Source organism: Meriones unguiculatus, chromosome 1 (assembly GCF_030254825.1).
Source record: "Meriones unguiculatus strain TT.TT164.6M chromosome 1, Bangor_MerUng_6.1, whole genome shotgun sequence".
NCBI lineage: Eukaryota > Metazoa > Chordata > Mammalia > Rodentia > Muridae > Meriones > Meriones unguiculatus.
In genome coordinates this window covers 197605556-197629277 of record NC_083349.1, presented here as the reverse complement: position 1 = coordinate 197629277, position 23722 = coordinate 197605556, and the positions used below count along the sequence as shown (strand labels likewise).

The 23722-nt window shown below is 38.6% G+C and overlaps 1 protein-coding gene across 1 annotated transcript; it reads right to left on the bottom strand.

Moving 5' to 3' along the window:
• Positions 1-878: 878 nt before the first annotated feature.
• LOC110543343 (vomeronasal type-1 receptor 4-like) lies at positions 879-1805 on the bottom strand. The gene has a single exon (XM_021629698.1). It carries the CDS (start codon positions 1794-1796, stop codon positions 879-881), a length of 918 nt encoding a protein of 305 aa, XP_021485373.1. The 5' UTR covers positions 1797-1805.
• Between the last annotated feature and the right edge of the window lie 21917 nt (positions 1806-23722).

The following is a 23722-nucleotide window of genomic DNA, read 5'->3' as shown; positions in this document are numbered from 1 at the left end:
TTCAAAGCAGAATGCTGCTGAACATTCTACAAACTAATTCCAATAATACTCAAATCCGTGAGAAAAAAAGAAATACATCTTACATTATTTTTGATGAAACCAAGACAACCCAGATGTTTAAAAACAAGAAAATACACAACAAAAAGAGAAAACTATAGAGCAATCTTCCTGTCGTATGTAGATATAAAATTCTCTATAAAATATTAGCACAGAAAATTTAAGATGACATCAAAACAATTATTGATTTGAAATTGATTTTTTGTGCAAGGTTCAAAACCTAAGAATGGTGTTGTTTTGGTTTTGGTTTTGTTTTTTCTTGGTGGATAGGGAATGTTCTTGGTTTTATTGGTAAAAGTTGAAAGAACTATTCCTAAATATTCAGAGCAAACCAACAGGAATTTCTATGAAATAACTCCAAGCATTCTACCGGAGAGGCTATGGGCAAAGGAGATTTCTGGAATGCATGTAGGATTAGGCGGTGGTCATTAGACCAGTAACTCATGAAGCACAAGTTCATGGCCAGCTCTGGTTTCAGTCTTCCTTGTACTTAAAGTTCAGGACTTTCAGTGTCTCAGTGAAATAACCAAGCAGTCAAGATGCCCTGATAGGATGAAAGCCAAGTAGGCAGCAAATCTAATTATTAGCTCCTTTACACATTAGACAAGTAAGAGGAAAACTCTAGGAGAAAGAATTTTCTGTACAATGAACCATCTACACTATGAGCAGCTCAGGTACGCTGCTAATTCAACCAGTTGACGAAAGTCCAATAGTCTTATTTTTTTAATCTTAGAAAGACAAGGTGCTACCTTTTTAAATTTCTGTATTCACCTTTTAAGGTTCTGGATACCATAGAAAACATATCATTTCAATAAATAAGATTAAATATATTTAATTTCTGATCTAGACCTTATAAGCCTGGGCAAAATTGAACAAGGATTCATAAGTACAAAGTGTCCAAAAGATGGAAAACACAGAGAAATGATGGGATTGATTTTCTCCAGCCACCAGTGATTATGAAAAAGAGCAATGCAACCTCGTAAGATGGAAGAGAGAGTATAAAAAGCCAGAAAGGTGGAAACTAGGAGCAGGATGTTCTGGGTGGCCCTGGAGTCAGGGGAGGTTCTGCTGGAACCATGAGTGCTGCGGATGTGTTGAACCCTCTGCTTGTGTCTGTACAGGATGATAATCATAGACATGCTGGACCAGGCAATAAGCAGAGAAAGAAAGACTTCAGGGCACATCACTAATATTGCATACAGCAAGTCACTGATTTCATTACGGACAACAATAGTGCAGTATCCATAATCTCGTTTTCTTGTCACATTTTTACTATTCGTACTGACAAATGAGTGCATATTGGAAATAAAATTTATCAACATAAAGAAGACCCAGAGGATGGAAATGGAGGAGCCAATATACTTGGCAGCTCTGTGTTTATAATCCTTCCAACAGGATTCCCTGGGACTAATAGTCATGGCCTGGAAGACACTCAAAAGGCAGGTGGAGCCAATGGACACACTCCTGCTAAATCCTTGAATGTACAACAGGAATCTGCATGCAAAATCATTCAAGAACTGCTTCAACCCAAAAGCTGCCATTGTCTGAGGCACTGCAACAGAGAGATTGATCAAGGCATTGGCTACCATTATGTGCAGGAGAATCAAATCTGTGGGCTTTAATGTGCATTGTGTATAGTAAAGGAAAAGGTAGTAGAAAATAAGAGAGAAATTTCCCAGAATTCCAATTGTAGTTTGTAATAGAAAAATGATTCTGAGGGCCAGATTCCAGAAGTCCATTCTGTGATTCTACACGATTTCCTTGAGGTAATGGCTATGGGTATTTCTCTGGTCAAAATAAGTAAAAAATAGTATAGTTTGTGGAAGAAGAGTATACTTTGTATCCATGAAGCTGCTGACAGGGTAAAACAGAGTCAGTTCTTAAAGGCCAGCCTACACCTCATAAAAAATGTCATCCCACACATTTTGACAACAGTAGTCAATTTCCATGTATGTTACTATGATATTGCTGAATAACTCAGTATGGATATATTGATGAAAGTAGTTCCACCAAGTTTCATAGAAAATGCAACACTTAGGATCATGTAATGTTGGCCTGTGAAAAACAATGAAAAGGTGACATCACATACAAACAGAATTCTAGAACATACTAATATTTGCTAGATATAATATAAAAGTGGATATTTTCATAATGACAAAATTTTAATTATATTGATTATTACGGTGTATCTTATCCATAACTACAATGTAAATAGTAAGAAAGTTATAATACTATTCAAAGTATGTCTGTGGTCTCCGAGAGCGTGGGGGTTCCTCCATGTTACTTCAGCTGGAGGCATCTTTTGTTTTACCTGAAACTGAGACCACCCGCACGTTTTTATCCCCGTTTGTGAAAAGTCCCATGGGAAAGTACACAGCCCTGTTCTTCAAACTCAGCTGCAAACTATATTCTGTTTAGCTGCTGGCTGACTTTACTCCTCCCTGCAACTGTCACCCAGCAGGTATGTTTCTGGGATCTCTGACTTTTATTTAACATAATATATTTATTGAAATCACACTCACTTCCTATCACACTCACTTTCCAGCCCTTCCAGTGATCACAGCTCCCTGCCCTGTGCTCTCCTTCTCCCAGTTGGAGAAACAGTTACAGCATCAGAGGCAGTGACTCCATGCTGAGGACTGCAGTGTGGGGCCTAGGGACAGTTCTGTTCAGTATTTGATCTGTTTCTGTGAAAGCCCCATGCATTTTCTTGTCTCCTTCTGTGAGTGTACACAGCCCCATTTTTCATCAGATTAGACCTTTGTAGTGGAGGCCTGATGGCGGCAAAGGAGCAAGACAGCTACAAATTGCTCATTGTCAGCTGCACTGAGCTCTATTTGGCCACCTTATTTCCTAATCTCATGAGTTCATTTTAAAAATCATATTCTCATAAGACTTACCATTTTGTTTTCTTAGTTGTTCCAGAGATACTGTGTCCTCAGCAGATTTCTTTTCTTCTAATGAGTTATCTTTAATAATTCATAGGTCTTTGAGATTCCACAAAGTCTGCTGCAATCCAGGTGGCTAACAGGATCTGTTTTTTCTGTTTGTTTTTCATTAAAGTTTCCTGTAATATGCATTCTATGCATCTCTTCTCAGTCTGTGTAATGTCTTTTGTATAAACATGATTTAAGGTTTCAAAATATGAAATTGTATAACCAGTTTTAGCCTCTTCCCTAAGAAATAATATTTTTCTCCTTCTCCCAGCAAGCTTTACTGTAGTGCTCAACACTCAGGAAAAAAATTCTCTTTGCAAAATAAAGTCATTAGAAAAAATCCCACCTGACAAAAATTCAGAAACAAGTGCTTGTGTGGTGCAAAGCCCCAGCTGCTCCATCCACTATTCAACTCCTGCACATGAGGCTCAGAGAACATTGTGATAGAAGAGGCAGATCGTAAGAGCCAGAGGAACAGATATCTGCTGTAAGATCTCATCTCCTAAAAATGTCAGGGAAGCTATGTTCATAAAGTATGGCTGTCTAAACAAACCTGAAAAAAGGATACCAACACACAGCTAACATGGAAGGAAAAATTGCTCTGGGCCCCAGTAATCCTAATTTTAAGAATACCACACAAATAAGTTGATCTTTTACATCATCTAGTAACAATCTTGGGAGTTTGACCTGCAGATCACCTACACATGCCCAGTGGCAGCCCATGATCAATTAATTGTCACACACAAGACACAAATATACCTACCAGGTCCAGCCTCCTAAGAGCACATGGCCTCATGCTGGAGGTACATGGGTGGTTGCTGCTGGCCACCTGGGTGGGCATGTGCTGAGGTTAGTATTCACCAGAAGCTAAGCAGCCACAAAGCTAACAGTTGTGTTTATGGTTACACAGCATGAACTAAGTGTTGGGAGATTTTCCTCTGCTGGAGGACTGCACAGATGCTCACAGCATGTAAAATTGGGAGGGTGAACAGTATTTGGCATCAAACATTCAGCAAAAGTGGTTGGATCAGCTTCATCGTCAGGTAGCTAAGCAACTCTAAGAGGAAGATCTAAAATCCAAACTCACAGCCAGAAGTTCTATAAGATCTTGAACCAAAACACAGAAAAACTGCTCAGAAAATCAGATGTGTGTTCACCCAAATGTATTAACCAGTATTCTCCCTGTTTAATACATCATCTCATTTTCTGAAGAGGTCATTCTATAACAGAAAATATACTTTTTAAAAAGATCATTTTATTTTTATTGTATGTATAGCAAAGTGTACCATTCAAATCCTTTGACATTTCTACATATAGTGTCTCATACTATGGATCAGTATTGCACCAAGAGACCAATACCAGTGCTGAGATCCCACTAATTTTTTGCTTTTCTTAATGCTACAATGAACACAGTCTCATCCCACTCAATGAACTAGAGAACAAAAGCTGCATCTCATGTGTCTAGGTTCTTCAATCATGCCTGACTGTCTCCTATGATCTTTCAGACCCTTATACTGACTGAAACATCAGCCAGAGACAACATGTCTGTAGTAATTGAAAGACCCAGAGAGTCAGGAACTTTTTCATCTGCTATTGAGAGATATGTGCACTCTTTGTTTCAAGAAGCGGTAAGTAGTATTGTTCATTAAATCACATCAGATCAATTTTTATTGACCTCATGAGCCAGGTAATGAGAGATGGCTTCCTTACTTGTTCTGAAGACTCTTCAATGTAGTCAGTTCCAATACGGAGTGCCCCTTAATTTTCATAGAATCCTGTACTGAGCCATGATAAAGACCCCATCTCCATACTCCATTTTAAATCTTTCCTTTCCTGTGGATTATAGGTTGAATTTTAGAGTAGCTTTCTACTGTTTCTTTTGCACTCACTCCTCTTGTGTCCAGAATGTTATAAGGAAAGCAGGTACAATTTTTATAATTACAAATCTAAATGGCAGACTGCAAGAATAATTTATGAGTCACTAGTATCCACTGAATTTGACACTTATTTCTTTTAATTACTCTCTGATTTGGACCGTAGATTTTTTTCTGATGTCAAGACTGGAAATTTAAACCCAAAATCTCTTGGTGTCAGAATGGATACAGGAAAATCTTCAACACAGGTAGTTTGGAACAAACTAAGTCTCTGATCACAAAGCCATGACATCCCTTCTCAAGCACACTCTAGTCTCAAGGGCAGTTTGTAATCCCCACTTGACAGTATGTTCACTTTGTTGATATTTATTTCATGACTTTAGTTGCAAAAGTTTTCATATTGGAGAAATAGAAAGAAATCTCAGTGGAAGGAACACTTGATGTTGTTGGAGAGAAGCTAGTTTGATTATCAGAACCTACATGGAAACTAATAACTGCCTGTGACTCTATGTATAGAGGTTGTGACACCCTAGTCTAACATCTTGAGTCACTGCATTCTCATAGTGCATGTATGTATATATTTACATATGTATGTGCATGTAAATAAATATTCATATACATATATATGTATATGTAAATATATATTCAGGCAAACATAAGGCACACAAAATAAAATAGATAAATATTTGTAAAAATATTTTCTGGTATTGAAAGAAAGGTTTATTTCATAGGCAAATGTGTAGTGCCAATAAGGCTTCTGAGGTTTTACTGAAATGAAGTATTTTAAATATGATCGGTTGTGACAGAAAACTGTCCTACCTCCCTGTTTCATCTCACAAGCACAAGATGGAACTGATGCTTAGAATGCCACCAGAAATATGCATTTCCTCATTGCATGGATAAAGCCTGAATGGATAACTACAAATTAATTACTAATGGCATTAATCTGGAAAATATGCAACATGAACCCTAAATGTATGGTGAAAAAAGCACAAAAAGAATGTTAACTTAGTAAAACATCTCCTTTAACATTCTGAATATACTTAGTACTTATTATATTGATGAACATATTATAAATAAAACTTATAACACATTCAAATTGCAGTGATGAATATGAGATATGAAAAAAAGGAATCAGGAAATTGGATACACATTAACACTGTCCAAATTGAGGTGTGAGGCAAATATACCTGAGTGGTAGACCCCTGCCCTGCACAAAGCCTTGTTTTCAATCAACTGCAATAAACTGTGTCTCAAAGGCATTGCATCAGTTTGCTTTTAACGGTAGAACATGGTGGAGCCAGGAGAGATAACTCAAGATACGTTTGGTCTTGGCTGTCATTGCTGATACCTTTCCAAGTATAAGAGGAACTTTTCAAGTCACTCCTTTTACCACTTGTCATTCATACAAACCTGGTTACAGTATCTATAACTAGTAAGTGTAGGGATACATAAAAATATCTTTTACTCCAGAAACATTCATGTCCTATCACCTCCAATTTTTTGGTGCTTATCTCTTTCCATTGAAATGTTTCCTATGATGGTGAAACTATGGTATGATCAACTATAATAATCATACTGCAATGTTAGACTGCACATCAGGTTAGGTAAGGTGAATTACCATGTTGACATACTACTACAGTCCTTCAGCACCTTCACAGATGGAATGTATCCCCTGGTGATAGGCACCATTACCTTCAGTCAGGAACTTACATTACCCGAGTAATGTAAGGGACTGGCACAAGGTTAGGTGTGCTTATCTTCTATCACTAACATCTTAGCTATGGAATTATTCTGTGCATTCTCTCTCTGTTCCACAGATCTGTCTATTCCTCAGATTTCTAATACTAGAAATAAACAACTATGCAGGCCTAATCTTTGCTGCCTCTGCAGCTCAGACTGAAATTGAACATACTCACCTGGCTTCTTGCCTCTGCAGGATGGTGGTTTCACTGGGCACATCCCAGACTCACTAATAAGCAGTGCTGTAGGTGTCAACTGAAGCCTGAGGTCTGTGACTCTGTGACCTCACCTCCCTCCAGAGCTGTAATTTTCATTTTACCGTCAGTGGCAATGACAGTGCTGGCTCTGGGATTCACAATATTTCATGGATCTTTTTAAGTTAGTAAATAACAAACATCATTGTGAGTTGCTTTTGGACATCTCCAAAGAGAAAAAGTGTTTTGAGAAGACGTTGAATTTTCATTTTCATGACCACTGAAGTTTGAGAAGGCTCCTCTAAAAGATGCTAGCAACTTTGGCGCACTTTGAGGAGAATGTTAGAGAAGTCTCCATGTTTTACTTTTACCATGTTTTACTCTTTTACTTCAATGACTTTTATGAATAAATTAAGCTAAATTCCTATTTTAAAAAACAAGTTAGAATACTTAGTACCTAAATATTTCTTTGAGTACTGTATGCTTTTATGTGTATTTTATTCAAGTTCATCCACCATTATCTCCTTTCCAATCTCTTTCCTAAACGGCCCACCACAATTCTCTCCAAACTGCATGTGTTCCAAAGAGACAAACAAACACCCCACTTATGTCCACTTAGTGAACTGGTATGTGCCTGGTGTTGAGGCATAAACAAAAGCATGGATAACCTCTAAAATTCAAAACCCTTAAAGAAATATATGTCCTTTACCTTGAAGCCCTCTGTGGCCAATATCTCTTCAGCTATATGTGGGGTTCTCTGATCTCCTCCTCCTCTCTGCTCGTATTCTGTCCACTTGGTCTTCTGGAATTTTCATGCATACTGTCATAACAAGGGAATTCACATGTGAAAGTGTCATGTTCTGTCTGAACAAAACCTGTTTCCTTGGAATTATCTACTATCTCTGGTTGTAAACACTTTCTGCCTCTTCTGCCATGATGAATTAAGCCTCTTTCCTAGAGTCCATCTTGTTGTTTAGCTTCTTTAAGTCTGTAGATTTTAGTAACTTTTCCCAATATTAGATGGCTAATATCCACTTACATGTGAGTATATACAGTATGTTTCTTTCTGTTTCTGCCTACAAAAGTTATGATTTCCTTGTTTGTAATAGCTGAGTAGTATTTCACTGTGTAAATATACCACAATTTCTTTATCTATTCTTTGGGTTAGGGATATCTAGATTGTTTCCAGATTCTGGCTACTATAAATAAAGCTGCTATGAACATAGTTAAGCAAATGTCTTTAATGTATGATTTAGTTACTTTCTGATATATGCCCAGGAATGGCATATCTGGATCTTGAGTTCCTACTTTTCTGAGAAAGCAACAGTTTGAGTTCCAAAGTGGTTGTAAAAACTTAAGTTCCCTCCACCTTGGAGGAGGATTCCCTTTCTCCACATCCTCTGCAGCATGTGTTATCACTGGAGTTTTTAATATTAGCTATTCTGAAGGGTGTAAGAGGGAATCTCAGAGTCAGGTTTTTTGCATTTCCATGAAATAAGGATGTTGATCATTTCTTTAAGTCTTTTTCCAACATTCAGTGTTCCTCTTTTGAGAATTCTTTGTTTAGCACTTTGCATCATTTTAAAATGGATTATTTAGTTTGTTGGTGTTTAATTTGTGTTCCTTATATAATCTGGGTATTGACCCTCTGTAGGATATAGGATTGGTGAAAATACTGTCCCATTTGGTAGGCTGTCATTTGTTCTGTTGATAGTGTCCGTTGCTTTACTGAAGTTTTCAGTTTCATGAGGTCCCATTCTTTAATTGGAAATCTTAGATCCTGAGCTATTGGTGTTCTGTTTGGGAAGTTGTTTCCTGTACCAATACATTCAAGTCTCTGCTCCACTTGTTCTTCTAACATCTTTGGTGTGTCTGGTTTTACATTGAGGTCTTTGTTCCACTTGGACTTTACTTTTCTTCTGGGTGATAAGAATGGATCTATCTGCATTTCTCAAATACAAGCATCCCGTTATACCACCAACTTTTATTGAAGATGCTGTCTTTTATTGACTATATGTTTTTAGCTTTTTGTCAAAAATCAGGTGCTAAGTGTGTGGGTTTATTTTTGGAACTTTGTTTTAATTCCATTGGTCCACCAGTTTGTTTCTATTCCTGTACCATGCCATTTTTATTACTATTGTTCTATAGTACAGCATGAGATCAGGTATGGAGATACCTCCAGAATATCTGTTAATGTACAGGATGGTTTAACCTATTCTCAGTTTTTGTTTGTCTGTATGAATTTGAGAATTGTTCCTTCAAGATCTATAAAGAATTGTGTTGGTATTTTGATGAGAATTTCATTGAATATGTAGATTGCTTTTGGTAGGTCGGCCACTTTTGCTATGTTAATCCAACAAATTCATGTAAATGGGGATCTTTCCATCTTCTGATATCTTAGTCAATTTCTTTCTTCAGAGAACTGAAGATTTTTGTTTGTTTGTTTGTTTGTTTGTTTGTTTTAGGTTTTTGTCACATAATGCTTTGTCTTGGTATTTAATTTTTGATCATAATATTTTTTTATTTTTATAAATTTGAGTTTATTCAATTTGATTCCTCCTTTAAGTCCCCTCCATCATCCCATCCCAATCCCACCCTCCCTCCCTCATCTCCTCAATGCCCTTCCCCAAGTCCACTGATAGGGGGTTCCTTCTCCCATTTCCTCTGACCTAGGGTCTTATCAGGACTGGCTGCACTGTTTTCCTCTGTGGCCTGGTAAGGCTGCTTCCCCATCAGGGGGAGGTGATGAAAGAGCCAGACACTGAGTTCATGTCAGAAGTAGTTTCTGTTCCCATTAGTAGGGAACCCCATTTGAACACTGAGCTGCCATAGGCTCTATCTGTGTAGTGGTTCTAGGGGTTCTAGGTTATCTCCATGCATGGCCCTTGGCTGGCGTATCAGTCTCAGAAAAGAGCCCTGGGCCCAGAATTTTTTGATCAATTGCTTTCCTTGTAGAGCTCCTGTCCCCTCCAGATCTTCCTATTTCCCCATTCTTCTTTTTTTTATTGACAGTTTCTCATTTATATTATTATTTTTATTTTTATAAATTATAGTTTATTCACTTTGTATCCTGCCTGTAGTTCCTTCACTCCTCCCCTCCCAATCTTATCCTCCCTCTTTTCTGTCCCTTTCCCAGTCCAATGATAAGGGAGGTCCTCCTTCCCTTCCCTCTGATCCTAGTCTATCAGGTCTCATCAGAAGTGGCTGCATTGTCTTCTTCTGTGGTCTTCTTCTGGGGCTGCTCCCCCCTCAAGGGGAGGTGATCAAAGAGCAGGCCAATCAGTTTCTGTCAGAGACAGACTCTGTCCCCATTACTATGGAGGCCACTTGGACACTGAACTATCATAGGCTACCTCCGTGCAAGGGTTCAGGGCATCCCCATGAATATTCCTTAGCTGGAGTATCAGTCTCAGAAAAGACCCTTGTGTCCAGACTTTTTGGATCTGTTGCTGTCCTGTGGAGCATCTGTCTTCTCCAGGTCTTTCTATCTCCCACTTCTTTGGTAAGATTCCCTGCACTCTGCCCAAAGTTTGGCTATGAGTCTCAGCATCTGCCTCGATACCCTGCAGGGTAAAGCCTTTCAGAGGCCCTCTATGGTAAGCTCCTATCCCTTTCCCTGTTTTCTCCCTCCTCCAATGTCCATCCTCTTTGCCTTTCTGAATGGGGATTGAGCATCTTAGCCAGAGTCCTCCTTCTTGATTAGCTTCCTTGGGTGTACAGATTTTGGTATGTTTATTCTATTTGACAGAAGGATAATATCCAGTATATATAAAGAACTCAAGAAGTAAAACAGCAACAAATCAAGTAATCCAATTAAAAAATGGGGTACAGAGCTAAATAGAGAATTCTCAATAGAGGAATATCAAATGGCAGAGAAACACTTAAGGAAATGTTCAGTGTCTTTAGTCATCAGGGAAATGCAAATCAAAACGACCCTGAGATTTCATCTTACACCCATCAGAATGGCTAAGATGAATAACCCAAGTAACAACACATGCTGGGGAGGATGTTGAGAAAGGATTCCTCTACTTCTGGTGGGAATGTAAACTTGTACAACCACTTTGGAAATCAATAAGGCTCTATCTCAGACAATTAGGAATAATGCTTCCTCAAGATCCAGCTATACCACTCCTAGGCATATATCCCAAAGATGCTCAAGTATACAACAAGGACATCTGCTTAACCATTTTTGTAGCAGCTTTTTTTTTTTTTTTGTAATAGCCAGAGGCTGAAAACAGCCCAGTTGCCCCTCAGTTGAGGTATGGATACAGAAATTATGGTACATCTATACAATGGAATATTACTCAACGATAAAAAAACAAAAACAAAAAAACCAAGAAAATTGTGAAATTTTCAGGTAAATGGTGGGAACTGGAAAAGATCATCCTGAGTGAGGTATCTCAGAAGCAGAAAGACACACAGGGTATACACTCACTCCCCATTCTTTCATAAGTGTTGGTATAATGTTCTTTTGGAATGTATACACCTTACCCTTGTTCATTCAAATACTGATTTCTCTCCCCTACTCTCTGGTTTCAACCTGGACATCGCACTGTGATACTTATTCTAAGCATCACCTGTCTCAACTTTGTGTAAACATGCCAAAATAAAACAACCCACAATGTTGAGCAATGAAAAGAAAGGAGTATGAGGGAAAGGGGAAGAGCCAGAGGACAGGAAGGAGTAGGAGGCAGAAGAGGAGTAGGCTGAGAGAAAGAAGCTGGAGGAGAGGTCTTGGAACACCTTGGAGAAATGAACCAGACCTAAGCTATCACTAACAGCAAGTATAATGTGGGGAATCTGAATGGAAGGAAACTATGAGGGCTTGGAGGCGTAAGGATGGAGTAACTATTGCCCAGCATTGTGTCTAGGTTAACAAAATAAATCATAGTCTCTGGGTGATTTGGTTATACAACTGTTTAGGAGTAACAGCAGCATTGCTAAAAGATAGATCAATAGTAAATATTAATCAAAAATACAACACATATGATTCTCTGCACTGTGCTCAACGTTTGGCTATGAGTCTCAGCATCTCCTTTGATAACTTGCTGGGTAAACTATTACAAATGCCCTCTGTGGTAGGCTCCTATCCTGTTCCCTGTTTTCTCCCTCTTTTAATATCTATCCCATTTGCCTTTCTGTGTGAGGAATGATCATCTTACCCAGGGTCCTCCTTCTTGCATAGTTTCTTTAGGTGTACAGATTTTAGTATGTTTATCCTATATTATATGTCTAAAATCCACTTATAAGTGCATATATACAATGTGTGTCATTCTACTTCTAGGATACTTCACTCAGGATGATCTTTTCTAGTTCCCACCATTTGCCTGCAAATTTCATGATTTCTTTGTTTTTAACTGCCAAGTAGTATTCCATTGTGTAAATTTTTGTATCCATTCCTCAGTTGAGGGGCATCTGGGTTGTTTCCAGATATAACAAATAAAGCTGCTACAAATATGGATGAGCAAATGTCCTTGTTGCATACTTGATCATATTTTGGCTATATGCCTAGGAGTGCTATACTTGGATCTTGAGCTAGCACTGTTCCTAATTGTCTGAGAAAGTGCCAGATTGATTTCCAATCAATTGTACAAATTTACATTCCCAGCAGCAATGGAGGAGGGTCCCCTTTCTCCCCATCCTTTCCATCATGTTCTTGTCACTTGAGTTTTTTATCTTAGCTATTGTGATATATGTAAAGTGAAATCTTAGGGGCATTTTGATTTGCATTTCCCTGATGACAAAGGATGCTGAGCATTTAAGTGTTTCTCTGATATTTGATAGTCTTCTATTGAGAATTCTCTGTTTAGCTCTGTACCCCATTTTTTAATTGGGTTACTGTATTTTTTTGCTGTAAAAATTCTTGAGTTCTTTATATGACCTGGATATTAGCCCTCTGTCAGATATAGGATTGGTGAAGATCCTTTCCCAATCTGTAGGCTATCTTTTGCTCTGACGACAGTGTCCTTTGCTTTACAGAAGCCTTTCAGTTTCATTAGGTCCCATTTATTGACTGTTGATCTTAGAGCCTCTGCTGTTGTTGTTGTGTTCAGGAAGTTGTCTTCTGTGCCAATGAGATCAAGGCTTTTCCTCATTTTTTCTTCTAAGAGACTTAGTCTGTCTGGACTTATGTTGAGGTTTTTGATCCACTTGGACTTTAGTTTTGTGCAGGGTGTTGAATATCTGTTTGCATTTTTCTACATGTAGACATCCAGTTAGACCGGCATTTAACTTTCTCTCCATTTAGTTTGATGTTGGCTATAGGCTTGCTGTATATTGTCTTTATTTTTAAGTATGTGCCTTGTATCTCTGATCTCTCCAAGACTTTAAATATGAATGGGTGTTGGATTTTGTCAAATGCTTTTTCGGCATCTAAGGAGATAATCAAGTGGTTTTTCTTCAGTTTGTTTATATGGTGAATTAAGATTCTCATGTAGGAAGAACTATGGTTTTTTACTTGTAACCATACTTTGTTAATGTTTTGATATTTTTGTTGCACTATTCAATATCTTCTTTAAAGAAATAAAAATGTCCAATCAATAGACTTTTCAGATGAGCAATTTCACATTCTCCTGCAGCGCAGGACATTGACTGTTATCTCCATGGACCTGAGAGTCTCTGGACACCTAAGTCTTCCATGTGCAGAGTGACATGAATGATGAAAACCCATAACCTAACAGTTTTCAGACCTATCTTAAGGAGCTCTGTTAATGGTTTAACTTCACACTCCTCTTTCCCATGCTGACCCAACTTTTGTGCTAATTCACTCCAAATTTGCCTTTCACATGATTCTCATTCTTTTTCTTTATCTCTTCTGGGTTTACTTCTCAGTGTGGTCCTGATCCCACCACATCTTAAAATGGCCATGTTCACTATGTTAACCCTGCCGATCCATGAGCATGGGAGTTCTTTCCATCTTTTGATAGCTTCTTCAATATCTTTTTTCAGTGACTTAAAGTTTTTTTCAAACAGGTCGTTTACATGCTACTTTAGCTTGACACATAGTGTGATTCTTGCTCTAAAAGTTTGGCCAGTATGTGATGAATCACTTTGACCTTCAGGCATCTTGTTTTTCAGCATTCAGCCTCTATGAGCTCATACTCAGCGCTACCTCTGTCTTTGAGGTCACTGTTTCCTTCAGGCCAAAGTATAATATTTTTTTCTATTTATTTTGGTGTTCTGATAGTATTTTCTCATCATTTCTTTGACTTTAATATTACTGTGAAGATGTGTTATTATTTTATAATTCAAAAACACAAGATGTCATGATAACAAAAACAACTGTTCGTATTGTATCACTTGTCTCAAAAACAATGTAAAGAACTGTGTAACAGAAAAATCAAGCTGTTATGCTTATGTATAGGTGCTTTTCCTGGGGAAAATACTGGTTATTTAATATTGCATTATAGGATGTTTCTGTGTATGAAGTCTAGATGTACATTTCCTTTTAACCTTCTGGAAATTCTCGGATTATTTTCCTCATTTGCTTCTCTTTTAACATTAATGTTTCTTTACTTGTTAAATTTTTAATTTTGAGCACCTCTCTAAAAGGCCTGAACATGGCAAACACATGGCCAAGCATGGGAAACTTGGCAGTGATAGATTATCCATTTTACCCTTTTCTCACCCTTTCTGAAAACATTCTTAAAGCTAGCCCCCATGGACCATTCCCTTATTTGGCCACTGAATCATTCCTAGGGAAAAACAGCATGTTCCATTAATAAAAAAAAATTATTATTTAGCTAATATGTCAAATTAGGACTTACCAACTCACTCTTGATCAACTACTTTGTTATTTTTAAAAATCTCACTCCTTGGGGGAAACAGCTGTCACCATTGCTGCTGGCTGTATCACGTTGCCTGATCTAGAAGTAGGCACTGCCATTCCTACTTGCCTCTCCAGTGTAATAAATCTCCTTTCTGCTTAGAAGTTTGTGTCTGGGTATGTCCTGTACCACCTCTGAGAGACTAGACCCTTTACAAAATTATTTGAAGTATCTCTGCAGTCTCCTGTTTGCCCTTTCATCTCCATGCAGGAACCATGGATCCCTATCAAAAAAGACACACAACATTGTAACCTACCTCAAAATATTTTATCCCATAGCCTTCTTTTCAAATAAAGACATCAGCCTTTTGCTTCCAAGTCCAGCTATCCATAAAGTGTGACCTCCCGCTGTGTTTCTCCAGTTAAGACTATAGGCTGGCACACCAGTTCTCTAACTTTCTGTGGCCCACCAGATAGTCATTGCTCTTAAGAAACCTATATACCCAACATCAACACTTCTGACCTAGTGAAAAAGGAAAAACCCTGAGAACATAATCCAGCCTCCTGGGTACAAGGTGTGAAATTTTTTTAGTTCTATATAAAGTTTGCTCCGGAACTTAGGAACATAAGTCGGCCTCATATTGGCCCAAACTACTTCAAATACCACTTGCAAACATCAAAAATGAGTTAGCTGTCCTAATTATGGACCATAAGCCCCATTCAGCTTACAATCTGTCAAGTCAGATGTCAGAGTAACAAGGACCCAATCAACAAAGGGGCTTAAGATTTCCATACCAGGAAGAGCTACTCACAACCTAACTCCAGATGCCTAGATCCCATAGCAAACCCAGAAGGATTACCAATAACCACGCCAAAACTTCTATGCCTAAAACTATTACTTCCATATTAGCATTCTAATATTCCATATTAGAAAATCCATTTGGATATGTAAAGGAAAATAACTTCAAAATAACAATAATAAATATGACCAAGAAAATTCAGAGGATATGAATTAATTGCCAAATGAGGAATATGAAACACAAACACTTGAAGGAATAATGGGAAAACACAGGATGTGAAAACAGAATTTAATAAAGGCAAAGAATTTTTGAAAAAAAAGTAAAATGAAATAAAACTTGAAATGGTAAAATCAGGATTTGAAGAAAACACAGAAAAACATCATCAATATGTGAGATCCAGTGGAATAGAGAACGTTAGGCTCAAAGAAAACATTATGTCTAAAAAAACCAAAAAAGTAGCAAAAGGAAATAAAATACCTAGAAAATCTGGGGACACTATGCAAAAGATAAAACCTCCTTATACTAGGCCTAGGGAACAGATAAACCCAGTTCACATGCATAAAATTATTTTAAATCATTATTTCAAAGAAATAAAATAAATGAAAAATTAAAACACCATAGAACAAATCTAATCAAGAAAAAAAAAAAGACTGTGCATGGAGACATTTCAGGCACTTGGAGAAAGGAAATGATGTATATACCAGAAGATTAAGATACCTTTCAGTTTCATGGACTGGTAATATTAATATTGTAAAAATGGCCAACATAACAAAGCCACCTAAAGGTTCAATGCAATCCTTATCAAAATTGTGCTGCACTCTTGGCAAATGTTGCAATAACATCCTTAAAATTTATACAGAGACAGTAATCAAGCCCAATAGGCAAATCCATCCAGAACAGTAAAAGCACTTCTGCAGGTATCACCGTAATTAGAATCATGCTACCTTGTAGAGCAATGTTGTTAAAAGCAGCAGGACATTGTTCTTTTAAAATGCACACTGGTCAATGAAATAGTTGAGGATAGCCATATAACCCTATAATTTGGGAGATGTTCCCACCACTCACAGATGAGGTAGCGAGAGCCCTCTTAGGCTCAGCTTCCCCGGAGGCATTCCCACCGCAAGCAGCAGGGTGTCTTTTCATCAGTAATTTGACGTTGCTCCCCTTTACCAGTGTAGGAGCTAGTAATATCATAAAGGAATTACAAGCATCAATCTGAAAGTACATCTAACCATCCCCATATCCAATATAATCCTGAGAACTGTCTTTGGATACACTAGGCTCCAATAGGCAACAAAGCCAAGAGGAAACACAGATACAGTGTGTCACTGGGCACCTGTAAACATCAACCTTATTCTTGGTGCTCTGAAGAAAAGTATTTGGCTAACATAGTGATACACATCTTTAATCGCAGCATTGGAGCGACAGAGACAGGAAAGTCTTTGTGAGTTCAAGGTTAGTCTGGTCTACACAGAGATTCAGTAGAGCCTGGGCTGCAGAGTGACACCCATCTCAAATACAAAATTAAACTAAACTAAAAATTAATGGTTAAAATCTATTTATTTATTGATTTTTATATACATTTTGTTATTTTTTTACGTTTTATTTCTATTTTTTATATTAATTACAGTTTATTTACTTTGTATCCCAGGCCCTCTTTCTCATTCCTTCTCCCTCCCTCATCTCCTCCCTGCCCCTCTCTAAGTCCACTTATAGGGGAGGTCCTCCTCCCCTTCCATCTGACCCTAGCTTATCAGGTCTCACAAGGACTGGCTGCAGTGTCCTCATTTGTGGCCTAACTAGGCTTCTGGGAGGTCAAAGAGCTAGCCATAGAGTTCATGCCAGAGACAGTCCCTGTTCCCCTTACTACCCACTTGGATACTGAGCTGCCATGGGCTACATCCAAGCAGGGGTTCTAGGTTATAGCCATGCATGGTCCCTGGTGGGAGAATGAGTCTCAGACAAGTCCCTGTGCCCAGATATGTTTGATCCTTGTGGAACTCCTGTTCTCTCCAGGTTTAACTAACTCTCTCTTATTTCATATGATTCCCTGCACTCTGCCCAAAGTTTGCCCTGCAGATGCCATGAGTCTCAGCATCTGCTTTGATATACTGCTATGTAGAGTCTTTCAGAGGCCATCTGTTGTAGGCTCCTATCCTGCTCCTCATTTTCTCCTACTTCCAATATGCATCCTATTTATCTTTCTAAATAAGGATTGATCTTCTTAGCATGGGTCCTACTTCTTGTTTAGCTTCTTTAGGTGTACAGATATTTGTATGTTTATCCTATCTTATAGTCTAGTAGCCACTTATAAATGACCTTGTGTGTCTTTCTGCTCCTGGGATACCTCACTCAGGATGATCCTTTCCAGGTCCCATTTGCCTGCAAAGTTCATGATTTCCTTGCTTTTAGTTGCTGAGTAGTATTCCATTGTGTAAATGCATCCCAATTTCCTGTATCTATTCCTCTATTGATGGACATCTGGGTTGTTTCCAGGTTCTGGCTATTACAAATAAGGCTGCTAAAAACTTGGTTGAACAAATGTCCTTGTTGTATACTTGACCATGTTTTGGATATATGCCTCAGAGTGGGATAGCTGGATCTTAAGGAAGCAATATTCCTAATTGTCTGAGATAGTGCCAGATTGATTTGCAAAGTGGTTGTAAAAGTTTATATTCCCACCAGCAATGAAGGTGGGTTCCCCTTTCTCCACAACCTCTCCAGCATGTGTTGTCACTTTAGTTTTTGATCTTAGCCATTCTGATGGGTGTAAGATGAAATCTCAGAGTCATTTTGCTTTGCATCTCCCTGATGGCTAAGGACACTGAGCATTTCTTTAAGAGTTTTTCTGCCATTCTACAATCCTCTACAGAGAATTCTCTGTTTAGCTCTGTACCCCATTTTTTAATTAGATTACTTGATTTGATGCTTTTTAACTTCTTTATTTTTTTATATATACTGGATATTAGCCCTCTGTCAGATAAATGGTTGGTGAAGATTCTTTCCCAATCTGTAAGCATTCATTTTGATTTGATGACAATGTCTTTGGCTTTATAGAAGCTCTTCAGTTTCATGAGGTCCCATTTATTTTTTGTTTATCTTAGAGCTTTTGCTGTTGGTGTTCTGTTCAGGAAGTAGTCTCTTGTGCCAATGAGTTCTAGCCTCTTCCCCATTTTTTCTTCTAACCGATTGAATGTGTCTGGTTTTATGTTGAGGTTTTGATCCACTTGGACTTTGTTGTTGTGCAGGGTGACAATTATGGATCTATTTTCATTTTTCTGCTTATAGACATCCAGTTGAACTAGCACCATTTGATGAGGATGCTGTCTTTTTCAACTGAATGGTTTTGGATTTTCTATAAAAAATCAAGTACAAATAGATGTGTGGGTTTATTTCTGGGTCTTCTATTCGGTTCCATTGATCCACCATTCTGTTTCTATACCAGTACAATGCAGTTTTTGTTACTATTGCTCTGTAGTACTGCTTAAGATGAGGAATGGTGTTACCTGCAGATGATTTGTTGTTGTACAGGATTGTTTTGGAGATTCTGGGTTTTTTGTTTCTCCATATGAAGTTGAGAATTTTTCTTTCAAGGTCTGTAAATAATTGTTTTGGTATTTTGATGGGAATTGCATTGAATCTATAGATTGCTTTTTGCAGAATGGCCATTTTCTCTATGTTAATTCTACCAATCCATGAACACGAGAGATCTTTCCATCTTCTGCTATTGTCTTCAATTTCTTTCTTCAGAGACTTAAAGTTTTTCTCAAACAGTTCTTTCACTAGTTTGGTTATAGTGACACCAATGTACTTTATATTATTATTGGCTATTGTGAAGGATGTTGTTTCGATAATTTCTTTCTCAGCCTTTTTGTCTTTGGTATACAGAAGATACATGCAATAGGAGCAGACAGCTGGAAATAATCAAACTCAGGGCTGAAATCAATGAATTAGAAACAAAACTATTCAAAGATTCAATGAAACCAAGAAATGGTTCTTTGAGAAAAATCAACAAGATAGACAAACCCTTAGCCAAACTAACTAAAAGGCAGAGAGAAACTATCCAAACCAGCAAAATCAGAAATGAAAAGGGGGACAAAACTACAGACACTGAGGAAATCCAAACAATCTTCAGGTCATACTACAAAAGCCTATATGCCACAAAATTTGAAAATCTAAAGGAAATGGACAATTTTCTTGATAGATTCCATCTACCTAAATTAAGTCAAGATAACATAGAAAGATTTAATAGTCCCATATCCCCCAAGGAAATAGAAGCAGTGCATCTGTCCAGGCTCTTCTGTCTTTTAGAATCTTTACTGAGGGAGGGATCTAAGATTGTGGGGAGCCAGTGTGCACCGTATCTGAGAGGCAGAGGATTTGAAACTCCTAAATTGGTGAGTAGAGGGACAACTGAAGCCAGAAATTCAACATTGGGGCTACCTGAATGAGAGGGGACATCACATGAGTGGAGAATAATTAGATTCAGGTCACCAGAGGACTTCTCTGGGGATGGAGATGGGCAAACATTTGAAAATGTTTCACTTCCCTTTTTTGAGCCTCCCTCTTTCTCAGAGGAGCTGGCCCACATCGAGAGAGACTCAGCACAGAACTCACTGCTTGGGGACTGGGACAGCAGAAGCTGGGCTCCTAGCTGGCTGGTTGCCAGCTGAACTAGCCTTCTGAGTCCCAGATCCACAGTACCATCCTTCCCAGTCCTGGGACTGTGAGAGCCTGTAGAGACCTCGCAGGGCCTCCCAGCCAGTGATGGTAAGGGTGGCCCAATCTCTCTGTGATGGACAACTGGCCATCACAGTGATGTACAGCCACCAAAGCCCCCAGTCCCACAAAACCACCCAGGCACATCAGGCACCAGGCCACCTAGGTCTGTGGACCACTGTTGTGGCTCCCAGGACTCCCCAGCAGGCACCTGCACCAGTTTTCCAGTGGCTGCAGCTGGACTCCCTAGTTCAGTGACTGCAGCACCACTGAGCTGATGGAGCTTGTCCTCCCGCATTTGACTCAGCAGGTCAAAACCTGAGAATAAAGAACAAGGGGGACCCCTATGCTTTCCGATTTGACCTAGTAGAGAGTGAGTGCACCCTTAAGTGCCTACAGAGGCCCAGATCCAGGGTGCTTCTAAGCTAGCAGCCAGATATCAGATGACTGTAGGAAACAGAGGGATTCATGGGACATTGAAGCCCCTGCTCTGTGGGTCTACCAGTGGAGTTCAGACAAATAACTCCTTGAGCTAAGTCAGAAATGAATACAGTTGCCTGTAGGCCACTGAGGTATTCTGGGAATTTGAGCCCATGATCATCACCAGCACCTGTGATACCTTCAGTGCCTGCAAACCTTTGGTGTCTGCAAGGAGACCCTCTCTTACACTGAAGACCTCTACATAATCTAGCACCCTGTCCCACTTCCATGCACATGCATGCACACAAGCTTGCCCGCACTTTTCTTTCTGCACCTGCAAAGTTTCCTCCCACAGGTACAGCTGAAACACTAACACACAAACTGAAAACACTGGACCTCTCTCATCTTCCTGAAGAATTTTCCAGACACCAGAGAAAGACAGTACCAGTCTGAACTGCAGAATCCAGGAACAAACAGTGAAGCAAATGGCCACAGATCAGTGAAAGAACATATCCCATATCCAACAAAAATCAGGACATTGCCAGCAACCCCCAAAATCAATGGACAATCCAATTCATCAGAAACACAGAAAAATGACTTTAAAGCTATCCTTATCCAGTGACTAGAAGCACATAAAGAGGAAACAAACGAATCTCTCAAAGAAATTGCCACACTAATGGAAGCAAATAAAGAGGAAATGAACAAAGCTCTCAAAGAAACACAGGCAAATATTGCCAAACAAATAGAGGCGCAAATAGAGATACAATTAGTGGCATATACAGAGGAAACAAACAAAAAAAATGGAACCGTCATAGAGAGACATGAATCCACATTCAACCAGATGAAGGAAATGGTACAAGGCATAAAAACAGAATTAGAATCAAGAAAGAAAACCCAAACAGAGAAAATGCTGGAGCTGGAGAACTTGGAGAAAAGATCAGGAACCACAAAGGTAAGCATCACCAACACAATACAAGAGATGGAAGAGAGAATCTTTGGTGCTGAAGATACATGTGCGGAAATTGATACATCTCTCAAAGAAAAAATAAAATTGGAGACATCACAAACACAAAATGTCCAAGAAACCAAGGGTGCCATGAAAAGGCAAAATCTAAGAAAAATAGAAATTGATGAAAAAGATTCCAGGCTCCACAGTCCAGAAGATGTTTTCAAAAAAATCAAAGAAGAAAATTTTCCCAACTTAAAGAAAGAGATGTCCATAAATATACAAGAGGCCTACAGAACACCAAATAGACTAGACTAGAAAAGAAACTCCTCACTTCACATCATAGGCAAAACACTAAATGTACAGAACAAAGAAAAGATATTAAAAGCAGCAAGGGAAAAAGGCCAAGTAACATATAAAGGTAGACCTAGCAGAATCACACCAGACTTCTCATCAGAAACTATGAAAGCCAGAAGGGCCTGGGCAGGTGTCATGCAGACTCTAAGAAACCACAAATGCCAACCCAGACTACTATACCCAGAAAAGCTTTCAATCAACATAGATGGAGAAAACAAAACATTCCATGACGAAACTAAACTTATGCAATATCTACACAGCAAACCATCCCTACAGAAGATACTAGAAGGAAAACTACAATCCAAAGAAAACAACTACACTCAAAAAAACATAGGATACAGATAATATCCCAACAAAGATTAAAAGAAAACAAGCAATGAATCACAGTTAGACCACCAACTCCACAATAAAAGGAACTAACGTTCATTGGTCACTATTATCTATCAATATCAATGGACTCAATTCTCCAATTAAAAGACACAGACTAACAGAATGGTTGCAGAAACAGGATCCAACATTCTGCTGCATCCAAGAAACGCACCTCTGCAACAAGGATAAACACTACCTCAGAGTAAAGGGCGAGAAAAATGTTTTTCAAGCAAATGGACTCAGAAAACAAGCCGGGGTACTTATCCTAATATCTAATAAAATAGACTTTCAACCAAAATTAATCAAAAAAGATGAGGAAGGGCACTTCATTCTCATCAAAGGAAAAACCACCAGGAGGACACCACAATTTTGAACCTCTATGCTCCAAATACGAGACCACCTACATTCATAAATGAAACATTAGTAAAGCTGAAATCACATAAATTGATCCCAACTGCTACACTAACTCCAGAAATCATCTGTGTAGCATAAAAATGTGCTATATGCAAACAGACAGGGAGACACTTTTCCTATGGGAATTAGCTCTCTGGAAGTCCCTAGCAAAAATACCCTATTGGAATAAGACACGCTCTTATAATCCTGCTTTCTCAGATGCACGACTGGAATTGATGAGCCTTTTTTTTTTTTTTGTTCTTGTTGTTTCTCTATGATTCTTGAAACAGTACAATTAACTATTCAAGGAAACATTTCTAATAGATCACTAAAAGCTTTAGCAAATAAGAATAGAAGAAAAATAAAATTTTAGGAGAGGTAATAAATCATATTCAGCATCAGGAATTGCTTGTGGAAAAACCAAACATTGTAGGTAGTAAAAGGACAACAGTTTTAGAGCTTTCTTTTTTTTTTTTTTTAACCGTGTTCATAGCAGCTTTATTAGTAATAGCCAGAACCTGGAAAGAACACTAATGTCCCTCAGTGGAGGAATGGATACAGAAATTGTGGTACATTTATACAATGGCAATTAAAAACAAAGATATCATGAAATTTGCAGGCAAATGGTGGGATCTAGAAATGATCATCCTAAGTGAGGTATCCCAGAAGCAGAAAGACACACATGGTGTATACTCACATATAAGTGGATATTAGACATATAATATAGGATGAGCCTACTAAAATCTGTACACCTAAGGAAGCTAATCAAGAAGGAGAACCCTGGTAAGATGCTCAATCTTCATTCAGAAGGGCAAATGAGATGGCTATCAGAAGAGGAAGAAAATGGAACAGGGCAGGAGCCTATCACAGAGGGCCCCTGAAAGACTACCCACCAGGGTATCAAAACATATGCTGAGATTAGCCAAACTTTGGGCAGAGTGCAGGGAATCTTATGAAAGAAGGGGGAGATGAAAGACCTGGAGGGAACAGGAGCTCCACAAGGAGAACAACAGAACAAAAATTCTAGGCACAGGGGTCTTTTCTGACCCTGATATTCTAAACAGGGACCATGCATGGAGATAACTTAGAACTCCTGCACAGAAATAGCCCATGACAGCTCACTGTCCAAGAGGGTTCCCCAATAATAGG